We start from the raw sequence: 23,293 nt of genomic DNA, 5'->3' as shown, positions 1-23,293 counted from the left end.
AGAGAGCTGAGCTGTTGGTAAGTATTCATTCTAAAGAGAAAGGGCGTGCAAACATGGACACAAGGAAGAAGTCAGGACGCCACAAACGCCGACTAACAACTGAAGAGACGCACAACGGCGGAAAAGAAAGAAGGCACGAAAACTTATCTGCGCATGCCCATGCAATAGGCGAACCTGTCAATCCGGCACGCGTGGGGGTCTACGTGGAAGATAACTGTTAAGGCATTTGATTTCATCTTTTGCAAGTTAATCGACGGTTGGCTCACGCATGCGCTACCACTATTCTCGATATGCCGTGCCTCAATCATCAGGCGCGTTTCTTCATTTCTATGCCGGTACAACACTGCGCATTCATCAAATTTTGGTGTGCACTTACACTCTTTACAATGTAAAGATAGATTAGAAGGTGAGCCTCCTGTTAGCGATCTCTTATGTTCCAACAATCTCTGGTTAATGCATCGGCCCGTTTGTCCTACGTAGAAGCGGCCGCAGCTGAAAGGGACCTTATACACCACACTCGTACGGCAATCAGCGAATTTGTTGGCGTATTTTACGAAACAAATATCGGTCCGCTTCTTGTCTTTTACTCGCTCATTCTTCCTCTGCACAGCGGCACAAATCTTACCTAGCTTATTGGCAGCCGTGAAAACAACATTAACGCCGTATCTACTTCCTACTTTCTTTAGCCTGTGAGATACGCAATGAATATACGGAATACCTACGACACGTTTCTTCCTATCGCTTTTTTTAGTTGTTAGTCGGCGTTTGTGGTGTCCTGACTTCTTTCTTGTGTCCGTGTTTGCAGGCCCTGTCTCTCTATAAAGATATACGCGCTATTAAAAGTTCAACGAGCACACCGTCGACAAAACGACTTCATTTGGTCGTTCAGGCAGCAATAGATGTACAGTGGCGGTCAAAATATTACGGACCACGGGAGCGCATAGTGTCGGAACGGAACGAAAACCGAAAACGAAAAACGAAAAAAAAAAACGATATTTTTGACCGGTACGAAAACGTAACCGAAACTTTATCTATTATTTCGTTCCGGAGTGAAACCGAAATTTTTTCAATCGTTTTTGGTTCACGAGAAAACTTCGCAATCCGGAATGGAACAAGTGAGCTCATGCAATGTGCATATCTTAGGATACAGTATTAGCGCGTACCTCAGGCAGGAATTCCAAAGTAAAGATATGTTGAAATTGTGCGAAAAACGAAAACAGTGACAACCAGAGATGTTTATATTAACGCAAGTCGACTTTTGTGTGCCTGTCACGCAGGCCAAAGTGGAGAGGGCATTGTCGGCGCTGATGTTTGTTACAGCGAAAGCTATTATGAGATCACAACAGCTGATTTTGGCGCGATGGTTGTCCGCCGCCGCTGGTGTCCGTGACCGCTATCGCGTGAAATAAGAAAAAATGAAATGAGAAGCAAATTTCTAGGATCGGATGGGATTTTAACCCGCGCCCTCTGCGTGACGGTCGAGTTTCCACCACGGTGCCACGCTGGTGCTTGTAACTCCTTCGCAAGAAATACTCTATACAGGCGTCATGTCGGGCAAGGAATCGTGTTAACATATGCAATATAGCGTGGCAGAAGAGGGAAATAACAACCAGTCATCAAACAATGCTAATTGCGCAAAGAGTGTGTGGTTTAATGCTTCCCACCAGTGTTGCGGAGTTGCCACTCCAGAACTGGAATGACTCCTGAATCATTCTACATTTTCGCGACCCCGGAATGAAATGGGAATCGAATGAGGACAACGCTCGGAGGAATGGAATGGGAATGTATTGAAGCATTTTGCACGGAATGGAATGAGAATGGAATTACGTCTTTTTCCGAAAATAGAGCACGTTTTCGTCTACGTGCTGTTTTCCAAACTTCAAACATTAGTAAGTCAGAGCCACGAATTTAACAGTAAAGCGGTATTTTTAAAATGGCTTGGCTGATTACAAGCACGGTACATTCATAAGCAACGCGCCTACTACAAACCGAGGCATAAGAAGTTAGTGTACAAACAAATGCATTATTCCAGCAGATGCTGAAGGGAGAAACAAGTTACCCCTGCGCGGTTCCCATTGATACCCCCCCCACGAATATGACTAATACTCTGTGCACAGCCTGATCTTTATCTCACGAGCAGTTCAGTACCTGACACGCGTAAATAACCTCTGCGACAAGGAAGACATTGCATGTATACCTGGGCACAGGCGAGCACAGAAAGTTCTCCTCACCCCATCCATGCTTGCGAGGCGCGCTTGACAAGCGTGAGTGCTGACGAGCAGTGCGGCCCAGTGTTTCGTATTCGATGCAAAGGAATAGGGTGCCCGAGCGGTGCACTGTTCCAACTAATACCAGCAGATCTAGAGGGTTTTGTGCCCCGTTAACTAAATCTTAACTTTCTCCATACTCACGACCTTTTCAGACGCGTGGCAAAAGTGCTAATTCTTCTTGAATACTACTTATGTCAGCATAAAAATACGCTAGGTAGTCATTTTAGTATAAACACATTTAAGCTTGAACAATATTAAACCATAGCTATTCGTTCAAACATGATGATCATGCAAATACTATAGGTAGCGGGAGGACTGCCCCTATGCGAATTAATAGGGTGGTGGTTGTACTGCACGAGATATGTCACCAAGCTACTATCCCTCGAACTTGGTAACGTGTTTTGAGCACTTTTGCAGTTCTTAATGCATCTGATGACATCAGCTTTATGGGGCGTTCATTCATAGCTCGATAAACTATCAAGATGCCTTTCCTACGTTGAGGAATTACAGGAATGGAATTGAACTGCCCGGCCATTTCCGGAGTGGGAATGGGCTAAGTTTTTTCATTCCGAGGAATTGAAAGGAATGGAATTGCGGCCAGCTCTAATTCCCCTGAATGGAATTGTAATGGAATAGAGCGCCCATCACGCAACACTGTTTCCCACCCACTGCAAAGTGCTCAGCCATAAGTCTTCATCATCATCAGCCACAGCACAAAGTGCACATAATGCCTTACAGATGTGTAGAGGGTACCACGATTCTCTGAAGAACGACGAAAAATGGCATAGTGGAAACTTCGCTGCTTCAGAAAAATTACGATGATTTATGGCGTAGTGGGTACCTTGCATGTGTGCTTGTATTAGTTGCCCCAAGGGAAGAAGAAGAAGATGCTTTTAATAAGAAGAAGGAGGAGAGGTCGGCCTGGAAAGCGGGTTTCTAGCCTGCTACTCCTCACGGGGGTAAGGGGGAAGGGGAAAGAAAGAGAAAGAGGGAGGTGTGATGATAGGCGACGATGGTATGGCACAATGAGTCACTGTACACACTGTTTTGCACGGGGACAGGGCACGCGCAAAAGTCTTTATGCCGCACATGCTTTAAAGACGAGTATCTAAACCTGTATCACTTAGAAATCTCAATAGGCACTTTAAACTTCGTTGGGCCTGGTCTGCATGCTCCCAAGCACCCAAAAGCTCCTCCTCCGAAAAAGGTCGGGAGTCCACGCGATCTACGACGCACTTAAGTGATTGTCTTTCGGTCGCGTACTGAGGGCACACGCACAGGATGTGGTGAATAGTCTCAGACGTGTGACACACATTGCAGTTAGGGTTTCGCTCCTGCCGCCCTAAGGGACTCTACAATGGGCTCTACGAAGTCCGCTCTTCCAGCTTTCGCTGTGACTGTGCTGCGTGTTCCGCGCAATAATATAATACATAATATCTCGCGTTTAACGCCCCAAAACCACGATATGATTGTGAGAGACGCCGTAGTGGAGGGCTCCGGAAATTTCGACCACCTGGGGTTCTTTAACGTGCACCTAAATCTAAGTACACGGGCCTCAAACATTTTCGCCTCCATAAAAATGCAGCCGCCGCGGCCGGGATTCAATCCCGCGACCATCGGGTCAGCAGTCGAGCGCCATAACCACTAGACCACCGTGGCGGGGCGTTCCGCGCAGGCCTGGCGATCTTTTTATCTGAACAGCGGTCTCGCACATCAGAGAATACACTCAATGACGTGCTGCTTCTGAAATCGCGCTCACTCCCTTGACACACAGCATTGAGCCCACTAAAAAAATCGTAATTGACTTTTGAGAAAATAAATACTATGGCTTTGAAAGGTATACTGGTTTGTGCAAGTTGGTAAGAATTCGTGGTACAATTACTTCCGCTCCTCTGAAGAACGTGTTTTACCCTTGTCCCACTTTCTTAAGAAGAGGGCAAGTAACTACATAAAAAATCCAACGTCTTTTATCATTACCTTAACTTCAAAATTTTCATTAAAAAACCGTTACGAACCGTTACGGAACATTTTTTTTTTCATTTCGGAACAGAAACGGAACGGAACTTTTTGCGGTGGAACGAAACTAAAACCAAAACGAAAAACATTTTGTTCCGACACCCTGCGGGAGCGCATGGCAGACAGCACCGAGGCGCTTTCTCACGGCTGCTTGCGAAGCTCCAGAGCGCGCACTGCGCACGCGCATCCTTGTTTACCTGCCGGCCTGCTCGTTCGCTCGCTTCAAGTGCGAGCGCGCCGGAAAGCCAGAGAAATCGCCAGGTGCCACTTCTGCAGTCGCCGCGGAAGCACCGAGCGATGATTTCGTGACGAAAATACGTAACTTGTACTGGCAGTGCTCGGTGCTCGCCGCACTCTGTATACGCTTTGCTCCCAGACGCTCCGCAGCGTGGAAAATACGCTTTGCGTCAGTTTGTCTCAAATCGACATGTGTGATAAGATTACCCAGCAGCTTTCATTCGTGGAACTCATGCATACTGCATTTTTTTTTTTTTTGTGGTGCTCGGTGCAACTATCATGCGCCCGTTCATATGCGCTATGAAAGAGAAAACTTGGCATCGACCGGTTCGTAGCACAAACCTACAAGAAAAACCCTCATGGGTTAAAAAATGAAGAAAAATCTTGAAAGCTGACGAAAAATTTGTCCTGACCAGGACGCAGTTTTCGCCAAGTAGAAACGTTTTCTTTTAGGCAAATCGCTCGGGACTTCCGCGGTAGCTGCAGAAGCGGCACCTGTTCTCTGGCGTTCTGGAGCGCGCGCATTTGAAGCGAGCGAACGAGCAGGCCGGTAGGTAAACAAGGATGCGCGTGCGCATTGCGTGCTCTAGAGCTTCGCTAGCAGCCGTGAGAAGGCGCCTCGGCGCTGTCTGCCACGCGCTCCCGTGGTCCGTAAAATTTTGACCGTCACTGTACGTAAAAATTCTCGCTTAGTACCTGAACAGTGTAGTGCAGCGTTAAGATTGAGCACCTAAAGATTCGCCGTCTGCGAATCCTTGAACACGATTCATTTGCTTGCGACGTGGATCAAATGGCGCTCATTTACTCGTTTCACTGACGGATTCCTTGCCACAACGAACTTCCAAGACAATTTGCTGGTAATGGTTACGCCACGTTGCCGGAGCTCGTGTTGCGTTTCATAGTGGAGAGACTTAGGACGCAAGTTATGTCCCGATTATGGTCAATCTACATCCCAATGAAACGCATAACGGCTGTTCCACTTGGTTAACATAATCCCCTACCATACATGTTTTGATACGAGTAACGCAAGGTATTCTCTGCACACCTTATTCGTGTGTATAATGACGAGACAGATGACAAGACAATGTCTCGTTCCTTTCAGTTTTCAGTTTTCAGTTTGACGCTTTTGGGCGAAAAGAAATCTTTCGTAATTGCAAGGTTGTTTCTTTTCCATTTCATGTCAAACGAATCATCTTGTAAAAGTATGGCGGCATTCTTAATATGAATCGTCCTGAAATAGTTAATGCTCGTTATTTAATAATAGAAAACTAAGTTATAAAAAAATCCGGGAGCACGAAAGCACGTTGACTAGTATGCGACAAGCACGCTATTGCCCTGCTGTTGAAGCACACTAACTGAAACTCTACAGCAATGCAGCTGAAGGCTTTCAGTTACAAGGTAATTCATAGAATGTGAGCATGAACAAAATAGGAAATTTTCGAAGCGCTCGTTCCTTTGTTAGCCACAATCAGATGAATCAACACACAGTTAGGCCACGGAAAGCACAGGGGCATTAATTGTTGTATTTAACTGTAGTGCAGAAATTATGACGTAAATTGAAATGAGTTAAAGCGGACGAAAAGTCACCCTTTCGGCCTAATTATCTGTTGATCCATTCGGTTGCATCTAACGAATGATAGCATGTTTCTCAGTTGTCAGTAAAATTCCCTTCCTTTACACTTAATAGCACAAGAAATCATCATCATCATCAGCCTGTCTACGCCCACTGCAGGGCAAAGGCCTCTCCCATGTTCCGCCAATCAACCCGGTCCTGTGCTTTCTGCTGCCACGTAATACCTGCAAACTTCTTAATCTCATCTACCCACCTAATTTTCTGTCTCCCCCTCGCGCGTTTGCCATCTCTTGGAATCCAGTCAGTTACCCTAAATGACCACCGGTTATCCTGCCGATGTGCTACGTGCCCGGCCCATATCCATTTCTTCTTCTTGATTTCAACTATGATGTCCTTAACCCCCGTTTGTTCCCTGACCCACTCTGCTCTCTTCCTGTCTCTTAAGGTTACACCTATCATTTTCCTTTCCATCGCTCGCTGCGTCGTCCTCAATTTAAGTTGAACCCTCTTTGTAAGTCTCCAGGTTTCTGCTCCGTAGGTAAGTACCGGTAAGATGCAGCTGTTATATACCTTCCTCTTGAGGGATAGTGGTAGATTACCATTCATGATTTGATAATGCTTGCCGAATGAGCCCCAACCCATCCTTATTCTTCTAGTTATTTCACTCTCATTGTTCGGCTCCGTGGTTACTACCTGTCCTAAGTAGACGTACTCCTTTACAACTTCCAGTGTCTCGCCACCTATCGCAAAGCACTGTTCTCTGCCAAGATTGTTCCACATTACTTTAGTTTTATGCATATTAATTTTCAGACCTACTCTTCTACTTTCCGTATCTAGTTCAGTAATCATGAGCTGCAATTCGTCTCCCGCGTTACTCATCAATGCAATGTCGTCAGCGAATCGTAAGTTACTGAGATACTCTCCATTAACTCTTATCCCTAACTCTTCCCAATCTAGGGCCCTGAAAACCTCCTGTAAACACGCGGTGAATAACATTGGAGAGATCGTGTCTCCCTGCCGTACGCCCTTCTTTATTGGGATTCTGTCGCTTTCTTTATGGAGTACTATAGTGGCTGTGGATCCGCTGTAGATTTCTTCCATTATGTTTATATAGGCTTCGTCGATGCCTTGATTCCGCAGTGCTTGCATGACTGCTGATGTCTCCACCGAATCAAATGGCTTCTCGTAATCTATGAAGGCTATGTATAGGGGTTGGTTGTATTCCGCGCATTTCTCTATCACCTGATTGATAGTATGAATATGGTCTATTGTTGAGAATCCTGTACGAAATCCTGCCTGGTCCCTTGGTTGATTGAACTCTAATGTCGTATTAATTCTGTTAGCAATTACTTTTGTAAATAGCTTGTAGACAACGGACAGTAAGCTTATGGGCCTGTAATTTTTCAGGTCCTTGACGTCCCCTTTCTTATGGATCAAGATGATGTTGGCATTCTTCCAAGATACTGGTATCCTCCCCGTCGAGAGGCACTTTGTATACAGGGTGGCCAGTTTCTCTAACATAATCTCTCCACCGTCTTTCAACAGGTCTGATGTTACCTGATCCTCACCAGCTGCTTTGCCTCTTTGCATTCCCTTTAGGGCTTTCTTTACTTCTCCTGTCAATACTGGTGGGATGTCAGATTCCTCTGCGCTATTACTCCTTCTTACGTTATCATCCTGAATGCCTCGGCTGCTGTACAGATCTCTGTAGAACTCTTCCGCTACCTCAAGTATTACATCCATATTGCTTGTGACCTTGCCTTCCTTGTCCCTTAATGCATACATCTGATTTTTGCCTATGCACAGTTTTGTCTTTATAGCTTTGAGGCTTCTTCCGTTCTTTAGAGCATGCTCAATTCTCTCCATATTATACTTTCTTATGTCGGCTACTTTACGCCTATTGATTAACTTCGAAAGCTCCACCAGCTCTATTTTGTCTGTTGCATTTGAGGCTTTCATAGCTTGACGTTTCTTAAGGAGGTTTTTCGTCTCTTGGGATAGCTTACCAGTGTCCTGTCTAACCACTGTACCCCCGACTTCCACTGCACACTCCTTGATGATACTAGTCAGATTATCATTTATTGCGTCTACGCTAAGGTCGGTTTCCTCGGTTAAAGCCGCGTACCTATTCTGAAGTGAAACTCTGAATTCCTGAACTTTCCCTCTCAGAGCTAGTTCATTAATTGGCTTCTTGCGTATCAGTTTCTGCCGTTCCTTCCTCACGTCAAGTTGAATTCTAGATCTTACCATCCTATGGTCACTGCATCGGATCTTGTTAACTACTTCCACATCCTGTACAATGCCCGGGTGGCCGCACATTATGAAGTCTATTTCATTTTTAGTTTCGCCATTAGGACTCCTCCACGTCCACTTACGAGTAGCCCGTTTTCTGTAGAAGGTATTCAAGATGCTTAAATTATTGCGTTCTGCAAACTCTACTAGTAACTCCCCTCTGGCGTTTCTAGAGCCGATGCCATATTCCCCAACTGCATGATCTCCAGCCTGCTTCTTGCCTACCTTTGCATTAAAGTCGCCCATCAGTACAGTATACTGTGTCTTTACCTTATTCATTGCTGATTCTACGTTTTCGTAGAAGCGTTCAACCATTTGATCATCATGGCTGGATGTAGGCGCGTAGGCCTGTATCACCTTCATCTTGTACCTCTTATTAAACCTAATTACGATACATATCACACAAGAAATACATACTGTTTAATGCGTACACCTTTTTCCAGATACCACATGCCTCTGCTGTGGCTTTGTTCGTCTGCCTCTTGGTCGCCGCCGGGGCAGAGCCACAGCATGACGACGGCGAAGCAAGGAGAGAAGACGATGTGACGGTACGGCTGGCACGCTTCGTCGAAAGCTTGTACGAAGATCTAGAAGAAGCAGCCCAAACAAATGTGGCCAGGCCTTTCCCATCACACGAGGCTTTTCACGAGTTTCACAATCAACCAGTTCGACCTTTCCAGCAAGGAAGACCACCAGGGGGCGGAGGGGCTGCGTCGCCTCCACCAACGAGGCCGGCGCCTGGATCACCTGGTCAACCGGTGGCCCCTCCTGGTCCGACTACACCTCCACGGAGGCCACCAGGAACTGCTTTGTTCGGGGAACCGTTCGAGCCTCCAAAGGGGCCTCAGAAACCTCCTGCGCCATCCCGAGGAACAGGAGGGTATGGAAGACCTGAGGGACCGCTTCTTCCGCCCAGTAACGTGCTCGAGCCAGAAATTGTTGGTCCCGTGCTAGAGTATGAACCACCTGACCTACCTCAAAGGCCACCAGTATTCAGCGGCTATCCTATCAACACTATTGACTTGCCACCAGCTCCTCCGCGGCAGCCACCCAGACCAAGGCCTTCACCACCACCTGCAGCGCCTCCACCGCCGAAATTTGTTGGTGTTCTCATTCCCGCGGATAAGACACCAGTCTTGCCAGCACCTCCTTTTCCAGCACCAGGACCACCCGCGCCTAGGCCGCCTATTTCACGGCCTCCCGCTCCAAGACCACCGGCTCCAAGACCCCCAGCTCCACGGCCACCGGCTCCCAGACCACCAGCACCCAGCATAAGCCGTGTTCCTCCAGCGCCCCCTCCACCTTTTGCTAGGCCGCCGTCAGGAGTGGGCGGTATTTCATTCGATGTGCAAACTGGAGTCGCGAAGCCCCGCCCAGGGCAACCACCTGTAACTCCTGGTCCCCCAGGGGATGGTTTTGGATATGCGCCACCAAGGCGCCCTCCTCCATCTCCTCCGCGACCTGGCATCGGCCCTTTGCCCCAGCCGCCTAGGTTTCCGACAGGCCCTCAACCTGGTCCTGCACCTCCTAGACCTCCGTCCTTGCCACGCCCCCAGGCACCATCCCCGTTCCCTGTTCCCAGACCTCCTGGTCCTACACCCTCCCCTCCTCGCGGTGTCGCCCTGTTTCCTGAAGGAAGGCCTCCACCTGCAGCTCCTCAGCCTCCTAGGCCAGGTGGCTTTCCAATTCCGGGGACTCCACAGCCACCAGCGCCTCCTCGATTGCCGGCACCATCGCCACCACCAGGCTTCTTCCAACCAGGCGTAGGTCCCACGGCGCCGGGGCCTCCCAGACCGACACCCGGTATTCCTGCTCCCCCTGGAACAGCCAGACCGCCATCACCACCACGCGGACCAGTCACTGGTGGACGGAAGCCTTCTGACATACCACATCACAAGTTCCACGAATTCCTTGTCACAGGACCCAAAGCACCAAGACCCGGAGGCGCGCTGTTCCCTGGAGCGGGCGTGCCAGGACAGAGGCCACCAGGACAGCAGCCAAGACCACCTTCACCAACACCAGGAGGGCCATTCATCCCTCCATCTCCACCAACCTTTCCCATACCAGCACCACCAAGACCGGGCGCTCCTCCACCAGGACCTCCTCCTCCAAGACCTCCTCCTCCAGGGCCTGGCCGTCCACTGAGGCCACCGTCACCACCAGGCTTCCCTACCCCAGTTCCTCCTAGACCGGCTCCTCCTTCACCGGGGCCGGGGCGCCCACCATCTCCTCCAAGTTACCCCATACCAGCACCACCCAGACCGGGAGGTCCTCCACTGGGACCACCACTGGGTCCACCTCCACCAGGACCAGGTCGTCCACTGAGGCCACCGTCCCCGCCAGGATTCCCTTCGCCCGCACCACCACGACCAAGCGGCCCGCCATCGGGGCCTGGACGCCCGCCACGGCCACCGAGGCCACCTCCAAGCTATCAGCCACCAAGACCAAGCGGTCCTCCATTCGGGCCACCACCACCAGGTCCGCCGCCACCAGGGCCTCCGCCACCAGGGCCCGGTCGTCCCCTAAGGCCACCATCACCGCCAAGTTTCCCAATACCCGCTCCGCCAAGGCCAGGAGCTCCACCGTCAGGGCCCGGTCGCCCACCAAGGCCACCGACACCACCAGGATTTCTTTCACCACCATCACCACCTAGGGGACCCCCACCACCACCTCGTCAACCTCCTCCAGCTGGTCCACCGCCCTCCCCTCCAGAATTTCCGGAAACCCCTGGCTACCCCTCAAGACCAGCGCGTCCGCGTCCAAGCCCACCGCCGGGAATAGCACTTTATCCAGAGGGAAGGCTGCCTGAGAGGCCACCGCCAGGTAAATCATTTTTTGGTATTTCTGTAAAACTAGCACGAACGGCACTAGATGACATCGACTGTTTCACCTGAGCCGAAGTTCGACGGCTATGCCCCGTGCACTCAAAGAGCATTAGTCATGACGCATAAAGCCGCGAATATACTAATATCAGTGTGGCTTTTCGGGCTAGTTGGCTAACTGCATCAAAAGGTATCATAGCGATAGCAGACAGGGACGAGGAAGACAAAACGGGACAAGCGCTGGTACATGGAAACAGGGGCGCAGCCAGAAATTTTTTTCGAGGTTGGAGGTGGCGGGAGTCCGACCTCCTGCCCCGGAAGTCGGACTACACCTCCCTCCCCGGCGTTTACGCCAGAAGGTAAGGGAACATGCAAAGCCAGCCCCCTGGCTACGCCATTGCATGGAATAAAATTAATGGTGATTGAGGGAAAGTTCTGGTGGTGATACGAGAAGCGTGTTTATACAATTGTATAGGTCGCGCGCTTACACAGACGTTTAATTTCAGGGCGATAGAAAATACAGTAATATTTTCATGGTTTATTAGTTTATGAGTTTACCGCGTGCCTTAAAAGGGTCATGAACCACACCTCGGGTTTGGTGAGAAAACGCATCCTGCGGAAAGCAGACACTGCTATGAACAGGTCAGCCAAATCTTGCAGTTCATATTTGAGAAAACTTCTCGACGCGAATTGAACGAGGACAAAGAACACAAAGGAACAGGATGGGCGCCATTGTTTTCTTTGTCCTCCTTCAACTTAGGTTCAGTTATGAACCAGTAATCTTGCAGGAATGCAGGAAGCCAGGAATCTTGCAGTTCTGCGAGGCAAGGAGAGTTTAGTAGCGTAGTGCAAAGTTGCCATTTTCTCAGGAGCCCTCTTTTCATACAGAGGCCCGTCCTCACTCTCTTCGTAGCTACCGGCGTCTGCTGTTTGACGTCGAACAACAGATAGCACGCTATTGGCCAATAGCGGACATAACTGAAGGGCGGCGTTTAGATCAGATGCACTTCTTGCCTCGAGGTGCCGCCTCCTGCAGGCGCCGCGCTCTATAACAGCCACACTTGCGCGCAGGAATCACAACGGTAGTAGTAGTAATAGTAGTAGTCGTAGTAGTAGTAGTATCTTGGGTTTTACGTCCCAAAACCACGATATCATTATTAGAGACGGCGTAGTGGAGGGCTCCGGAAATTTTGACCATCTGGTGTTCTTTAAGGTGCACTGACGTCGCACAGCACACGGGCCTCTAGCATTTCGCCTTCATCGAAATGCGACCACCGCGGCCGGGATCGAAACCGCGACCTTCGGGCCAGCAGCCGAGCACCATAACCACTGCTCCACCGCGGCGGACCGGGAATCACAACGGGACGGAGCGATTGTGTTTCATCACGCGCGTTCAAGGTCACGACGCGCGCTGACGTAACTCCTTTCCCCCGAGCCATCCCTCCCTCTGTAGCTTCCAGCGCGCTCGTCGGGACGAGAAGAGAAAGCGCTTAGAGCGAGCGACAAATTCCTGGAACTCCGCTCGTTCTTGGCGGATTTGAGAAATTTTTCGGGCAATCAATTCGTAAGGCAATAAGCTCCGATACTGACGTCATTCGATGTTCACTTTTAAAAGTGGTTCAAGACCCCTTTAAGTAAATAATTGCAGTGGCGAAGTGGTTTCTCTCGCTTACACTGAGTGCATAGAGGGGTTTTCGTAACTATAGCGATTAAGCTTAACTTTAGGGATTGTTCCAGTAAATCTAATGACAGCTGCATACTCAGTTTCTTTGTGTAATTTAAACAGTTTCCTGCTCATATTCTAGCAGCTAATATTTTAGCGGGTCTGAAAAACGCGCTCTTTTTTTTTTCGAGGATGGGTTTCGCGGATTCCCCTTTGAGAACCACTGCTATAGACTGTGCACGTTCCTCGGTCCCGTTTAGCATTCGCACCATTATTTTACCTGCAACTGGGTGGAGCTGCGTTTCTGCTAGGTCTTGTTCGCTGTCACGAAAATCCTCCTGTCAAAGTTAAACTAAATACAACGTCTTTATTTTTCCTTCGTATACGAAAGAAAGCAGGCCAATAAAATACCACACTAGGTAGCTCAGTGAGATGGCTGGCCCCGCATTGCGTGACGGCAACTGTTGACGGCATAATTATTCAGAATGATTTTAGGTGATATTGTCACCAGAACGTCCTATTTCAACCATATGTGATTGATCTGGGTTAGCGGTCAGCTATATTTAAGTTACGGTTCGATAGTTATCTAACTTAGCATTTCGCTGCTCAAAACGCGGAATAAACTATATGATTGCCATGCTTACCCAACAGCATTCAAGATGTCTGTCGCTGCTATTCTGCTGCAAACGAAGACATAAACTACCTGCCTTTGGTCCGGCATACTGGCCAGGCACTGATGCTTCAGGAAAGGGATCACGACATATGGGGTCATATCGTGTAATATTTAAGATATTGTTTTGCTTATCTTTAAATTTTCATACAATTCCATGCTTCGAATTGGTCACTATAATTCTCGTATTATAATATCCACACATTCATGGATGATGAAACCAAACAAAACGACCACAGCTTAGGCCTGTCGGCTTGTTAGTGGGCTTGCTTTTTCTGGTTCATAATGAACGAACAACAGCGCGAAAATACAGGACGTGAAGGTGACACACACATGAGCTGTTCTTCTTTGGAGCAGCGAATGGCAACGTTAATATTATATCCCTGCAGTGACGCAAGCAAGTGCTGTTAGCAGGTCTGCCGAATTACTGAACACGATGAAAAGGTGTGGCGCCCCTTTGAAAAGCAACTGCACGCTTCTCCTACGCGCTTTTGCCCCTTGTGCACTTGACACGCGCCAAAACTGTGAGATGCGATCGTAACGATGTGATAGAAGAGACTCAACAGGATAGAATCAGTGTTGTACGGAACGGCGTTCCAAGGAACGACGTTCCAGGAACTAGTTCCTTTTTGGAGGAACGGAGGAACGCCACCGTTCCACTAATGATCGGTGAAACTGTAACGGTAACTCGTTTTATTTACGTAGGAACGGCATAGGGAACGGCGTTCCTTCTGTAAACGTTCCTCGGCATTGAACAGGCGCCCGCACACAGCACATCATGCAGAACAGGGTGGTTGGGCGACCGCGTGAGGCGCAAGAGTCTACCGCTCGCCTGTCACTTGAATATGCTGGTGGCCTCCCACTGCGCATGAATGGTTTTCGGCCCCAGCGTAACGGTAACGAAGTTACGCTTTGGTTCTACCCCTTGGGAGTGAGCGCATTGCCGCGTGCAGCGTACTCTTCCGATGTTTTATTGGTTTTCTGTTCGCGCGCTGCCGACTGCGAAGCTTCAGCCCAGTTCCTGGGAATGTTTATCTCGTCGCGTGGTCTTTAGCGGCTGGCTCGAGCGTCCCTTTAGTATCTCGTGCATGCTGCCGGCAGCTATCGACACATCTGTCTTTCGACACCCGGTTGCGTGGATAGCGGGGAAGAGGACCGAAACGCAGTGGACGCGGGTGCTGCAATGGTGCGTGTCCGGTGCCTTCGATGGTTTAGTTTGGGTAGGCATCCCTTCAACATACGAGTCATCTCCGCGGCTATCGGTTTATTATATTCAGTACGACAGCCGCACCGATAACGGCTGTCATGCAATAAACGATACGCGCACATCCAGCGCTAACATTCTTGTTGCGCCCGCTGAGCCTGCCCTCGCCCCTAAGACCACGGTTGACTTGTCCCTATTTGTGCACAACACGGCAGTACCCTCAAGCAATTGATGGGACGGCTCTTCAACATTGCCAACGAAGTGCTGACGAGAAAACAGGTTCCTCAGTCGGATACCAACATCGAGATGCGACACTTGCTGAGTGCGAACAAGAGACTTTACTAAGTTGCGATTGTGTATCCTGGACCTTATTTTCTACTCACACCGCGATATTAAATCAGCACTCATTAAACGCCTGTGTATTGTTCTTTTCGATGTGGTTTCCTGTGCAAGAAACTTATTTATATTGGTGCATGTGTGGGAATTTCTATTTAAATATCTGAAGCGCAGTATTCGAACGGCGCATTTGAGGACTGACATGGAAAGTGCCCCATATGTTGCACTTGTAATAGACGAGCACGAAAGTTGCAGTTAGACATGTCTGTAACATGGCCGGTGGCCTCTATAAAATTCGTCTGTAGAGGAGCGCTTCTTTAGATTCATTTTGTCTACATATAACCTACTGCCGGCGATGTCAAATTCGTAAAACATATGTAAGACTATGTTAGCTCTAAATTGCTCTCTTCATTTCGCCTCAGGATTATCCGGCACTATATTTTCATTTAAAAATCAAATGTAACGTTAATGCAACGACACGTTCCAATTTTCGAAATGTAACTGGAACGAGTTCCTTTAACGCTAAAGGAACTTGTAACGGGAACTTGTTCCAAGATTGGGGAGGAACGAGGAACTAGCTTTCGTTCCTGATTTAGGGGAACGTGTACAACACTGGATAGAATGGCAGAAGGACTATAAATGCTCTTCGAACTTTACGCAGGCAAATCTACAGATAAGCGTATTTCACATACCTTATAAACATGGCAAAATCTCTCTCATCATAAGGTTCACTTTGCCACAGCGACTAATGCCCATACTATGCAACTTTTCAGATTAGGGTGTTTTAAATTTCTGCTCTCATACTTGCACACAAAACACCCTTTGATCTCTCGCAAGCTACAGGCGACGGAAACAGAATCCTCTCCTGAACAGCCGTATTTGACATTTGTTTGAGAAAGTGGGTGTATCTGCTAAAGCAGATTTGGATGTATGTACTAAAGCAGATCGGCTCGCTAACATTCAAAAGTGGTACAGACAGAAACGTTTTCATCCCGCGTTTCTTTTTCTTTTGCTTGATGTGCTGGATCTTGGCCCAATGTTCCTTGAACGCGCCCAAAATCACCGGCTGTATTTCTTCCAAGGTGACCATATCAAATTTCGCGCCAAATGTAACATGGCTTCTTGGCGTCGGGTTCTTTTACAAGTCATACCTGCACGTCACAAAAATTTCAACTAGTTTATAATAAACCATAGAAAACTCTTTCTTATAAACCACTAGCGCACGTGCCACTAAACCAATCTGCTCCACCTGATGCCAAAGTATAAACGGATAAAAAGTTTGGTTCCTTACTGTCCTTTCTGTTGGAACGTGTAACACCCTTCGTTGATGACATTTTCTATCAACTTGGAGCTTCTAGCAACTTGGAGCTTTCCACGGGGCCATCACTTTGCGTATTACAACTGCTACATCAACACACGCATCAGTGACACTGCGTGAACCCAAACTTTCACGTTTTGTGAGGTACAGATATCGGCGCACTTTTCAAATTGGAACTGACTACAGCAAGGGTGCCTGTCACTTTATCAAGTGCGCTAAATGACTAGGTAAGTTATATACGTACAACAGCCGAAGCGTACCTTACGTGCGCCGAAGTGACACGGAAGACTACTGAGGCCTATAAAATGCTGCGTCGGCAGCCAAACCTTATGCTACGTGAGCCCAAGCAGCACGGACAGGCCAAGCAAACTTCAAGTATGCTGCGCAGTTCGGCCGACGTGTACTACGTGTATGGTGACTAGGGCCTGGATCCGAGCTATCTGGTACGGTGACATAGCAACATTATTAAGGTAGGTAAACCGCAAAACAACACGAACATGAAAAAGACTGAGACATACAAAGCGCTTATGTGTACTTACATACAAACGCTTTATACATCTGTCTTTTCGCTATACGTTTTTTTTTGTGCTGCACATGCCCAAGTATGATAACTGTTGCCCCGTCACTATGTGCTTGTTGTTAGAGTGACGGGCCACCTCCCCGTAGTGAGTGTCTTTCGGATTCATCAAAGAGTGTTATAACTCATGACTTCTTCCTTGTTCCGAGAAATTGAGGTTTCATACAATTAATACAGAAGCAGTCGCTTATCTTCTCTTTAAGTTAAGCGTGCTCAAGAATTCAATAAATACTGACTTAAAGCGAAGCAACGTCGGCTCTCCTTTCAGGGCATCTGCTTCTTCGTCCCTCTGCTCAAAGCAAGTAACGTGTACAGCTTATTTCAGTTTCATATTTATTTTCTTCTGCTACGAGTGATATGCTTCATGTCGGTAATAACAAAAATAAACGCCAGAAGAGACACTAGCATTAGGTCGCATAGATAATTCGCTGCAACAGGTTCTGGTCACCTCCATTTAGATTTCATAGCAGTGAAGCCAAGACGTAATTGCCCGAACAAAGTAGAAATTATTACATGTGATTTTTTAACAACTCTGTTTAAGGTCCTGGAAGGTTTCCTGCTCCACCAACGCCTGGTAGGAGGCCATCGCCAGCGGGACCAGGAGCATTCCCCACACCACCCGGTATATATCCAATTCCTGGAGGTGTCCCGAGACCTACACCAAGGCCGGTACCGTCGCCAGCTCCCCCACGGCCTCCTTCCTTCCCAACACCAGGGCCTGGACCATTCCCAGCTATTCCAAGTGGCCCTCCGAGGCAACCACCAACGCAACCACCTCGCCAACCCCGACCCCCAGCATTTCAACCAGGACCGTTTCCAGGGCCACCAACAGACGAGGATGAATTTCCAGATACCCCTGGATATCCCTCAAAACCATCAAGGAAACGACCGCCTCCTCCACCGTCTAGGGGGACAGCCATATTCGGCGAGCCTGGTATACCCTCTCCCCCACGAAGACCACCATCTCCACCTTCGCCACGGCCTCCCTCACCGCCATTTGGGCCGATAACACCAAGACCAACACCTCCAAGTCCAGCTATACCACAGCCACGACCACGACCAGGGCCCCCTGCACCAGTGCCAGGGCCTTTCCCACCGCGACCACAGCCACCACCTGGTCAACCTGGAATTCCGGGAATTCCGCCCCAGATACCAAGGCCGCCATCACCACCGCGAGTACCTGGACCACCAGTTCCACGTCCACCATCACCTCCTCAACCTGGTGGAAGACCAAAACCGTCTGTTCATGACATCCCACATCACAAATTCCATGAATTTTTAGCTCAACCAGTCAAACCTGGTTCTGGAGCAGGGCAGGTTCCTGGTATTGGTGGTTACCCTTCACGACCACCCAGGCCTCGACCCCCACCTCCATCGGCAGGAGCCGCAGTGTTTCCACAAGGACCGCCACCACGACCACCCTCGCCTCCACTTCGCCCTCCAGGACCTCCGGCACCACAAGCTCCACCGCCACAGAGATTTCCAGGACCCCCTCCTCCACGACCATCACCTCCACCACAAAGGCCTCCACAGCCACCATTCCCTCCTGGTCCGCAGGGCCGACCTCCAACACCCTTTCCCCCACCACCCCAAAGGCCACAACCACCGTTTCCTTCCCCACCAGCACCACAAAGGCCACCACCTGGCGAAGATCTGTTTCCTGAAACTCCATCCTACGGTGGTAGACCTGCAAGACCGAGACCAAGGCCTTCCCCTCCCACCGTAGGCCCAACACCAAGGCCTCCAACGCCACCCCGACCTCCTCCTCCAATTTCTCCAGCACCACCGCCAGCTCAAAGGCCACAGGTACCCGGACCCCAACAACCACCAAGATTCCCACAACCTGGCCAGCCGCCACAGCAGTTTCCAAGTCCGAGGCCTCCAACTGCCCCCTTTCCTCCCTCACCCAGGCCTCCAGTAGCACCGCCACCACCACCGGCACCACGTCCACCACCACAACCTCGACCCACTCCTGGTCCACGACCTGCCCCCCCTCCACCAGGACCGAGACCATATCCGGGCCCTCCGCCTATACGACCAACCCCAGCCCCACAACCCAGACCTTTCCCTGGTCCGTCTCCTGTGCAACCGTTTCCAGGACCACCTCCCCCAGTAGCACCGACTCCAGGGCCACCCTTCGCACCAAGACCACCACCAGGTCCACGGCCTGTTCCAGCACCAACTCCGTTGCCGTCACCAAGGCCACCTCCAAGTCCAGCGTTCCCACGACCTCAAGTACCTACAGGACCTGGACGAGTTCCTCCGCCCGTGGCACCACCACCAGCTGGGCCCGGTGCTGGTGACTTCCCTGAAGCGCCTGGTTATGGGGCGAGACGCCCACGTCCAAGGCCACCACCAGGGGTAGCTTTGTATCCTGAAGGCGTTACGCCCCCTCGACCACCTCCAGGCCCAGGTTTCCGCCCTGCACCTCCACCACAAGGTCCGCAGCCTCGGCCACCAACACCCACTGGTCAGCCACCCTTCCTGATACCAGGGACTCCTCCGAGACCGCCAGCACCTCCAAGACAACCACCTCCTCCACCACCTTCAAGACCGGGTACACCACCCCCACCACCTTTCGCACCACCAACTCCAGGTCAGTTCCCTCAGCCCAGGCCACCCTCACCACCAGGACCATCGCGGCCATCTCAACCAGGGCGTCCAGGAGGCCAGAGACCTTCTGTCTTTGACATACCCCATTCAAAATTCCACGAATTTCATCAACAACCTGTTCGACCACAAGTAGGAGGTAGACCCCGCCCTGGGCCTTCACCTCCAACTCCTGGAGTTGCTTTATATCCTGAACCTGGACCAGCAAGGCCAACAGGACCCCCAAGAGTTCCATTGCCACCAACGCCTGCACAACCTTTCCCATCTCCGAGACCTCCAGGACCGCCAGGACAACCAAGACCTCCTCTTCGTCCTACACCAGCACCCAGACCACCAGCATACGTACCTCCAGCACAACCACGTCCTCCGCAGTTCCCACAACCCCCTGGATCTGTGCCCACACCTCCTGGTCCAGTACCGAGACCACCAGGACCACCACGGCCTTCTCCACCAACAAGGCCTCCTTCACCGAGGCCGCCTGCATACCTACCACCACAACCATCTCCAGTGCCAAGACCTCCTTCACCTGTGCCCCCTACACCACGGCCACCTGCACCACAGCGACCAGTGCCTTCACCTCGGCCACCAGCATATCTACCACCTCAACCAGCTCCTGTACCAAGACCCCCGTCACCTGCCCCCCCTTCACCCCGCCCACCTCAACTACCACGACCAACGCCAGTACCAAGACCTCCATCACCTCTGCCTCCTGCACCACGGCCACCTCCACCACCACGACCAACGCCAGTGCCAAGACCTCCATCACCTCTGCCTCCTGCACCACGGCCACCTCCACCACCACGGCCAGCTCCAACTCCTAGGCCACCAGCTTATGTTCCACCTGGCCCAACCAGCCCAAGGCCACAGCCACCATCTCCAAGGCCGCCTCCCGGACCTCCACAATTTCCAAGGCCCACTCCTGTGCCATCCCCTCCAAGACCTCCAGCTCCTACAGGACCACCGCGCATACCGCCTCCTTCTCCACCGTCTCCAGGATTTGTGACACCGCCCCCCTACAGGCCATCTCGCCCAGTGTCACCACAAATACCACAAGGTCCTGGAGGTACAGGAGTTCCACCGAGTTTTCCAGCACCGCCACCGACTATACCACGACCAAGTCCAAGGCCACCACAGCCATCACCACGTCCTCGGCCACCAGTAACACCGACCATTCCAGGACCATCGCCTCCACCATCAGGTTTCCCCGAAAGTCCAGGATATGGAAGCAAGCGCCCCACAAGACCCAGGCCACCGGCTACAGGAGGACGGCCACTACCACCTGGACCACTTCCTCCTGTTCCCCCACCACTTCCGAATGTCCCTGAACCAACAAGGCCAGAAATACCACAGCCTGTACCACAACCATTCCCTGAAGCACCTGGTTATGGGCAGGGTAGACCAAGGCCAACACCCAGGCCACAACCTCGCCCTCAGGCCCCTGGTCCGGCGCCACCTTTCAGACCACAGGGACCAACCCAGGTTAGACCACAAGTACCGCCAAAGAGGCCATCAGGAACAGCCCTCTTCGGTGAGCCTGGAGAGCCATCCCCTAGGCCACCAAGACCAAGACCTGGACCAGGTGCCGGTCCACAACCCCCATCACCAGAACCATTCCCGGAAGAACCAGGTTATGGTTCGAAACGACCAAGGCCTGGAACTACGCCGTCTTCTCCAGGCCAACGACCAGGAGGAGGTGTTCTTTTTCCTGATACCCAAACTACAGCGAGGCCTTCGGTCCCTGGAGGCAGGCCTGGCGACACTGGAGAGGGAAAGCCACCTATACGCTTCCCTTCTCATAAAGCGTTTCACGAATTCCACAATGCTCCCATCAGAATTCGAAATAACGTAGGTTGAGATGGATAGAATGTTCTGCACTCCATGTCGGCACTGGTCCTAACAGCACTATGTATGCATAGTGTCTCCATAATGTCTGGGGAACGGATTTAGTGCCGAAGAAAACTAGTGCTAGCAAAGGTTGCTGCACACAGCTCTGCATTACAAAGCAAGAACATGATGGAAAATCACATCAATCACTTATAGAAAGGATGCAGTGCCATCGGCGTGACCAAATGAAACATGTAAGAGCACTGAAGGAAATAGCCTGTATCGTTCCTGCTGCTGGAAGAGTCTGATGTTTACATGCCATTGTATATTTTTGTTAATAACTCTGTCATTGTTTGTGAGTGAGACATATTTGCGGTTGTATTTTTTCCTTGTTGCTATATTTAAGTTTCTTTAATAAAGACATACAACAGCAGGCAGTTTCTGTTCTGAATTTCTGTCCTGAAATTCATTATAAGTTCTTGTGCGCATTTTGTTGACGCATGAATCAGATGGGTATAATCGAGACATGGCTACATATGGATGTAAGTGATGCAATGGTCAGACTTCATGTATATCAAGTCTTGAGAATCGATCACCGCGGTCGAGGTGGTGGCGTAGCGCGCTTGATAAAAACAATGTATTTTATTCGGTACTAGAGACTGAGAGTGTCAGGAAAACTGTCTGGATTGAAACAAAATTAATTGAGATTCATATCTTTATTGGCTGTATCAACAGGGTGCTAACTCGCCTGTGGATGTTATTTCGCACGTAAGAAAATTTGATGAGTAAGACATGCATCAAGCCAATTATACCCCTACCACACGAGAAGGTATAATGATATTTGTATCTAATGACATTCGACCGGCCAAATGACGTTAGGTGCCGTGCGCTGCTACACGGCGGGAGATTATGTCATTTGACGATGGCAATCGCGATGCAGTGAAGACTGGAATGATGAAAAAAACACAGTGCGTATAAATGTTTTTATGTGTATCAAGTGTTAAATTGTTTTCAGCAGATGTCTGTCAGACGCCTTCGACGTCATCAGCGGCACGCAAGGTCACTTTGAACTGACGGCTACTAATGAGCATATGGACTGACATGGTAGGTAACTCTCTTGACAGTGTCGCCGTGAACGAGGTACTCAAACATTTCAGAGCAAACAAGCTGAATTGTTTCGCTAAAAATAAAAATACACTTGAAATAAATTCGGCAGATGCCACGCGTTCTGGGAATCGGTTTCATGCGAAGCCGTCAGCGAGTGCTTCTATGCTGTATTTTATGGCTTTGAGCCAAGCGTTACGAGGTTTTTTTTTCTTTTTAGTAGTGACATTGCCGTGACGCTTGCTGTGCTGTGTACTCCCATGCGTGCGGCGTCTTTCGCACAAATTTTGGTGCCGCGGTAGAGTCGTTATAAAATTTTCTCTTGCGTAATGCTTCGTTCGATGTTTGGAGAATCCAAGAATGGCGTTTCTCTGCGTCTCGTGGCTTTCGCACATCAGCGATCTGAAGGATCTCGTGGATACAATTTTGACTTGCTATCTTCATTTAAATACTTTTTCAAATAAGTGATGCTTTCTTAGCTGTCCTTCTTTTGAATGACACTCATTACTTAGGTCTCCCTATTCTTTACCCTCTGTTCAAAGCAATATGTTTTTGAACTCTCGGCTTTATTCTTACTTTTAACTGTGGGCGACATTTCTGCTGCTGTTTGATTATTTACATTCCACTCGAGTTTATTGCTATGTAAAGGCGATGTTGAAGAAAGATATACAGGGGTGGCTGGAGTATAGAGTAACAAACATCCTACTTCTTACTTCATAAAACAGCGAAATTTAGTTTCAATTATAGTAACGGAAACCATTATGAACTCCTTCAAGA

At 49.7% G+C, this 23,293-nt stretch overlaps 1 protein-coding gene across 2 annotated transcripts in view; it reads left to right on the top strand.

Annotated features, from left to right (window-relative positions):
* The window catches only part of LOC119398974 (proline-rich protein 36), a 48,380-nt gene extending 26,531 nt beyond the window's left edge, over window positions 1–21,849 (top strand). The window contains exons 2-4 of one of the 2 annotated variants that reach the window (XM_049416739.1): window positions 8,832–11,211; window positions 17,520–20,222; window positions 20,289–21,849. In XM_049416739.1, the coding sequence (XP_049272696.1) occupies window positions 8,832–11,211; window positions 17,520–20,222; window positions 20,289–21,442 (6,237 nt within the window). In that variant the 3' untranslated portion in view covers window positions 21,443–21,849. Of the gene's footprint in view, window positions 1–8,831; window positions 11,212–17,519 lie in introns of both variants that reach the window. The other variant, XM_037665792.2, reaches the window with a different exon arrangement.
* The last annotated feature ends 1,444 nt before the right edge of the window (window positions 21,850–23,293 follow it).

The sequence above is a fragment of the Rhipicephalus sanguineus genome, chromosome 1 (genome assembly GCF_013339695.2).
Source record: "Rhipicephalus sanguineus isolate Rsan-2018 chromosome 1, BIME_Rsan_1.4, whole genome shotgun sequence".
Taxonomy (NCBI): Eukaryota; Metazoa; Arthropoda; class Arachnida; order Ixodida; family Ixodidae; genus Rhipicephalus; species Rhipicephalus sanguineus.
The sequence above is the reverse complement of the archived record's forward strand: the minus strand, read 5'-3'. Positions and strand labels throughout refer to the sequence as shown.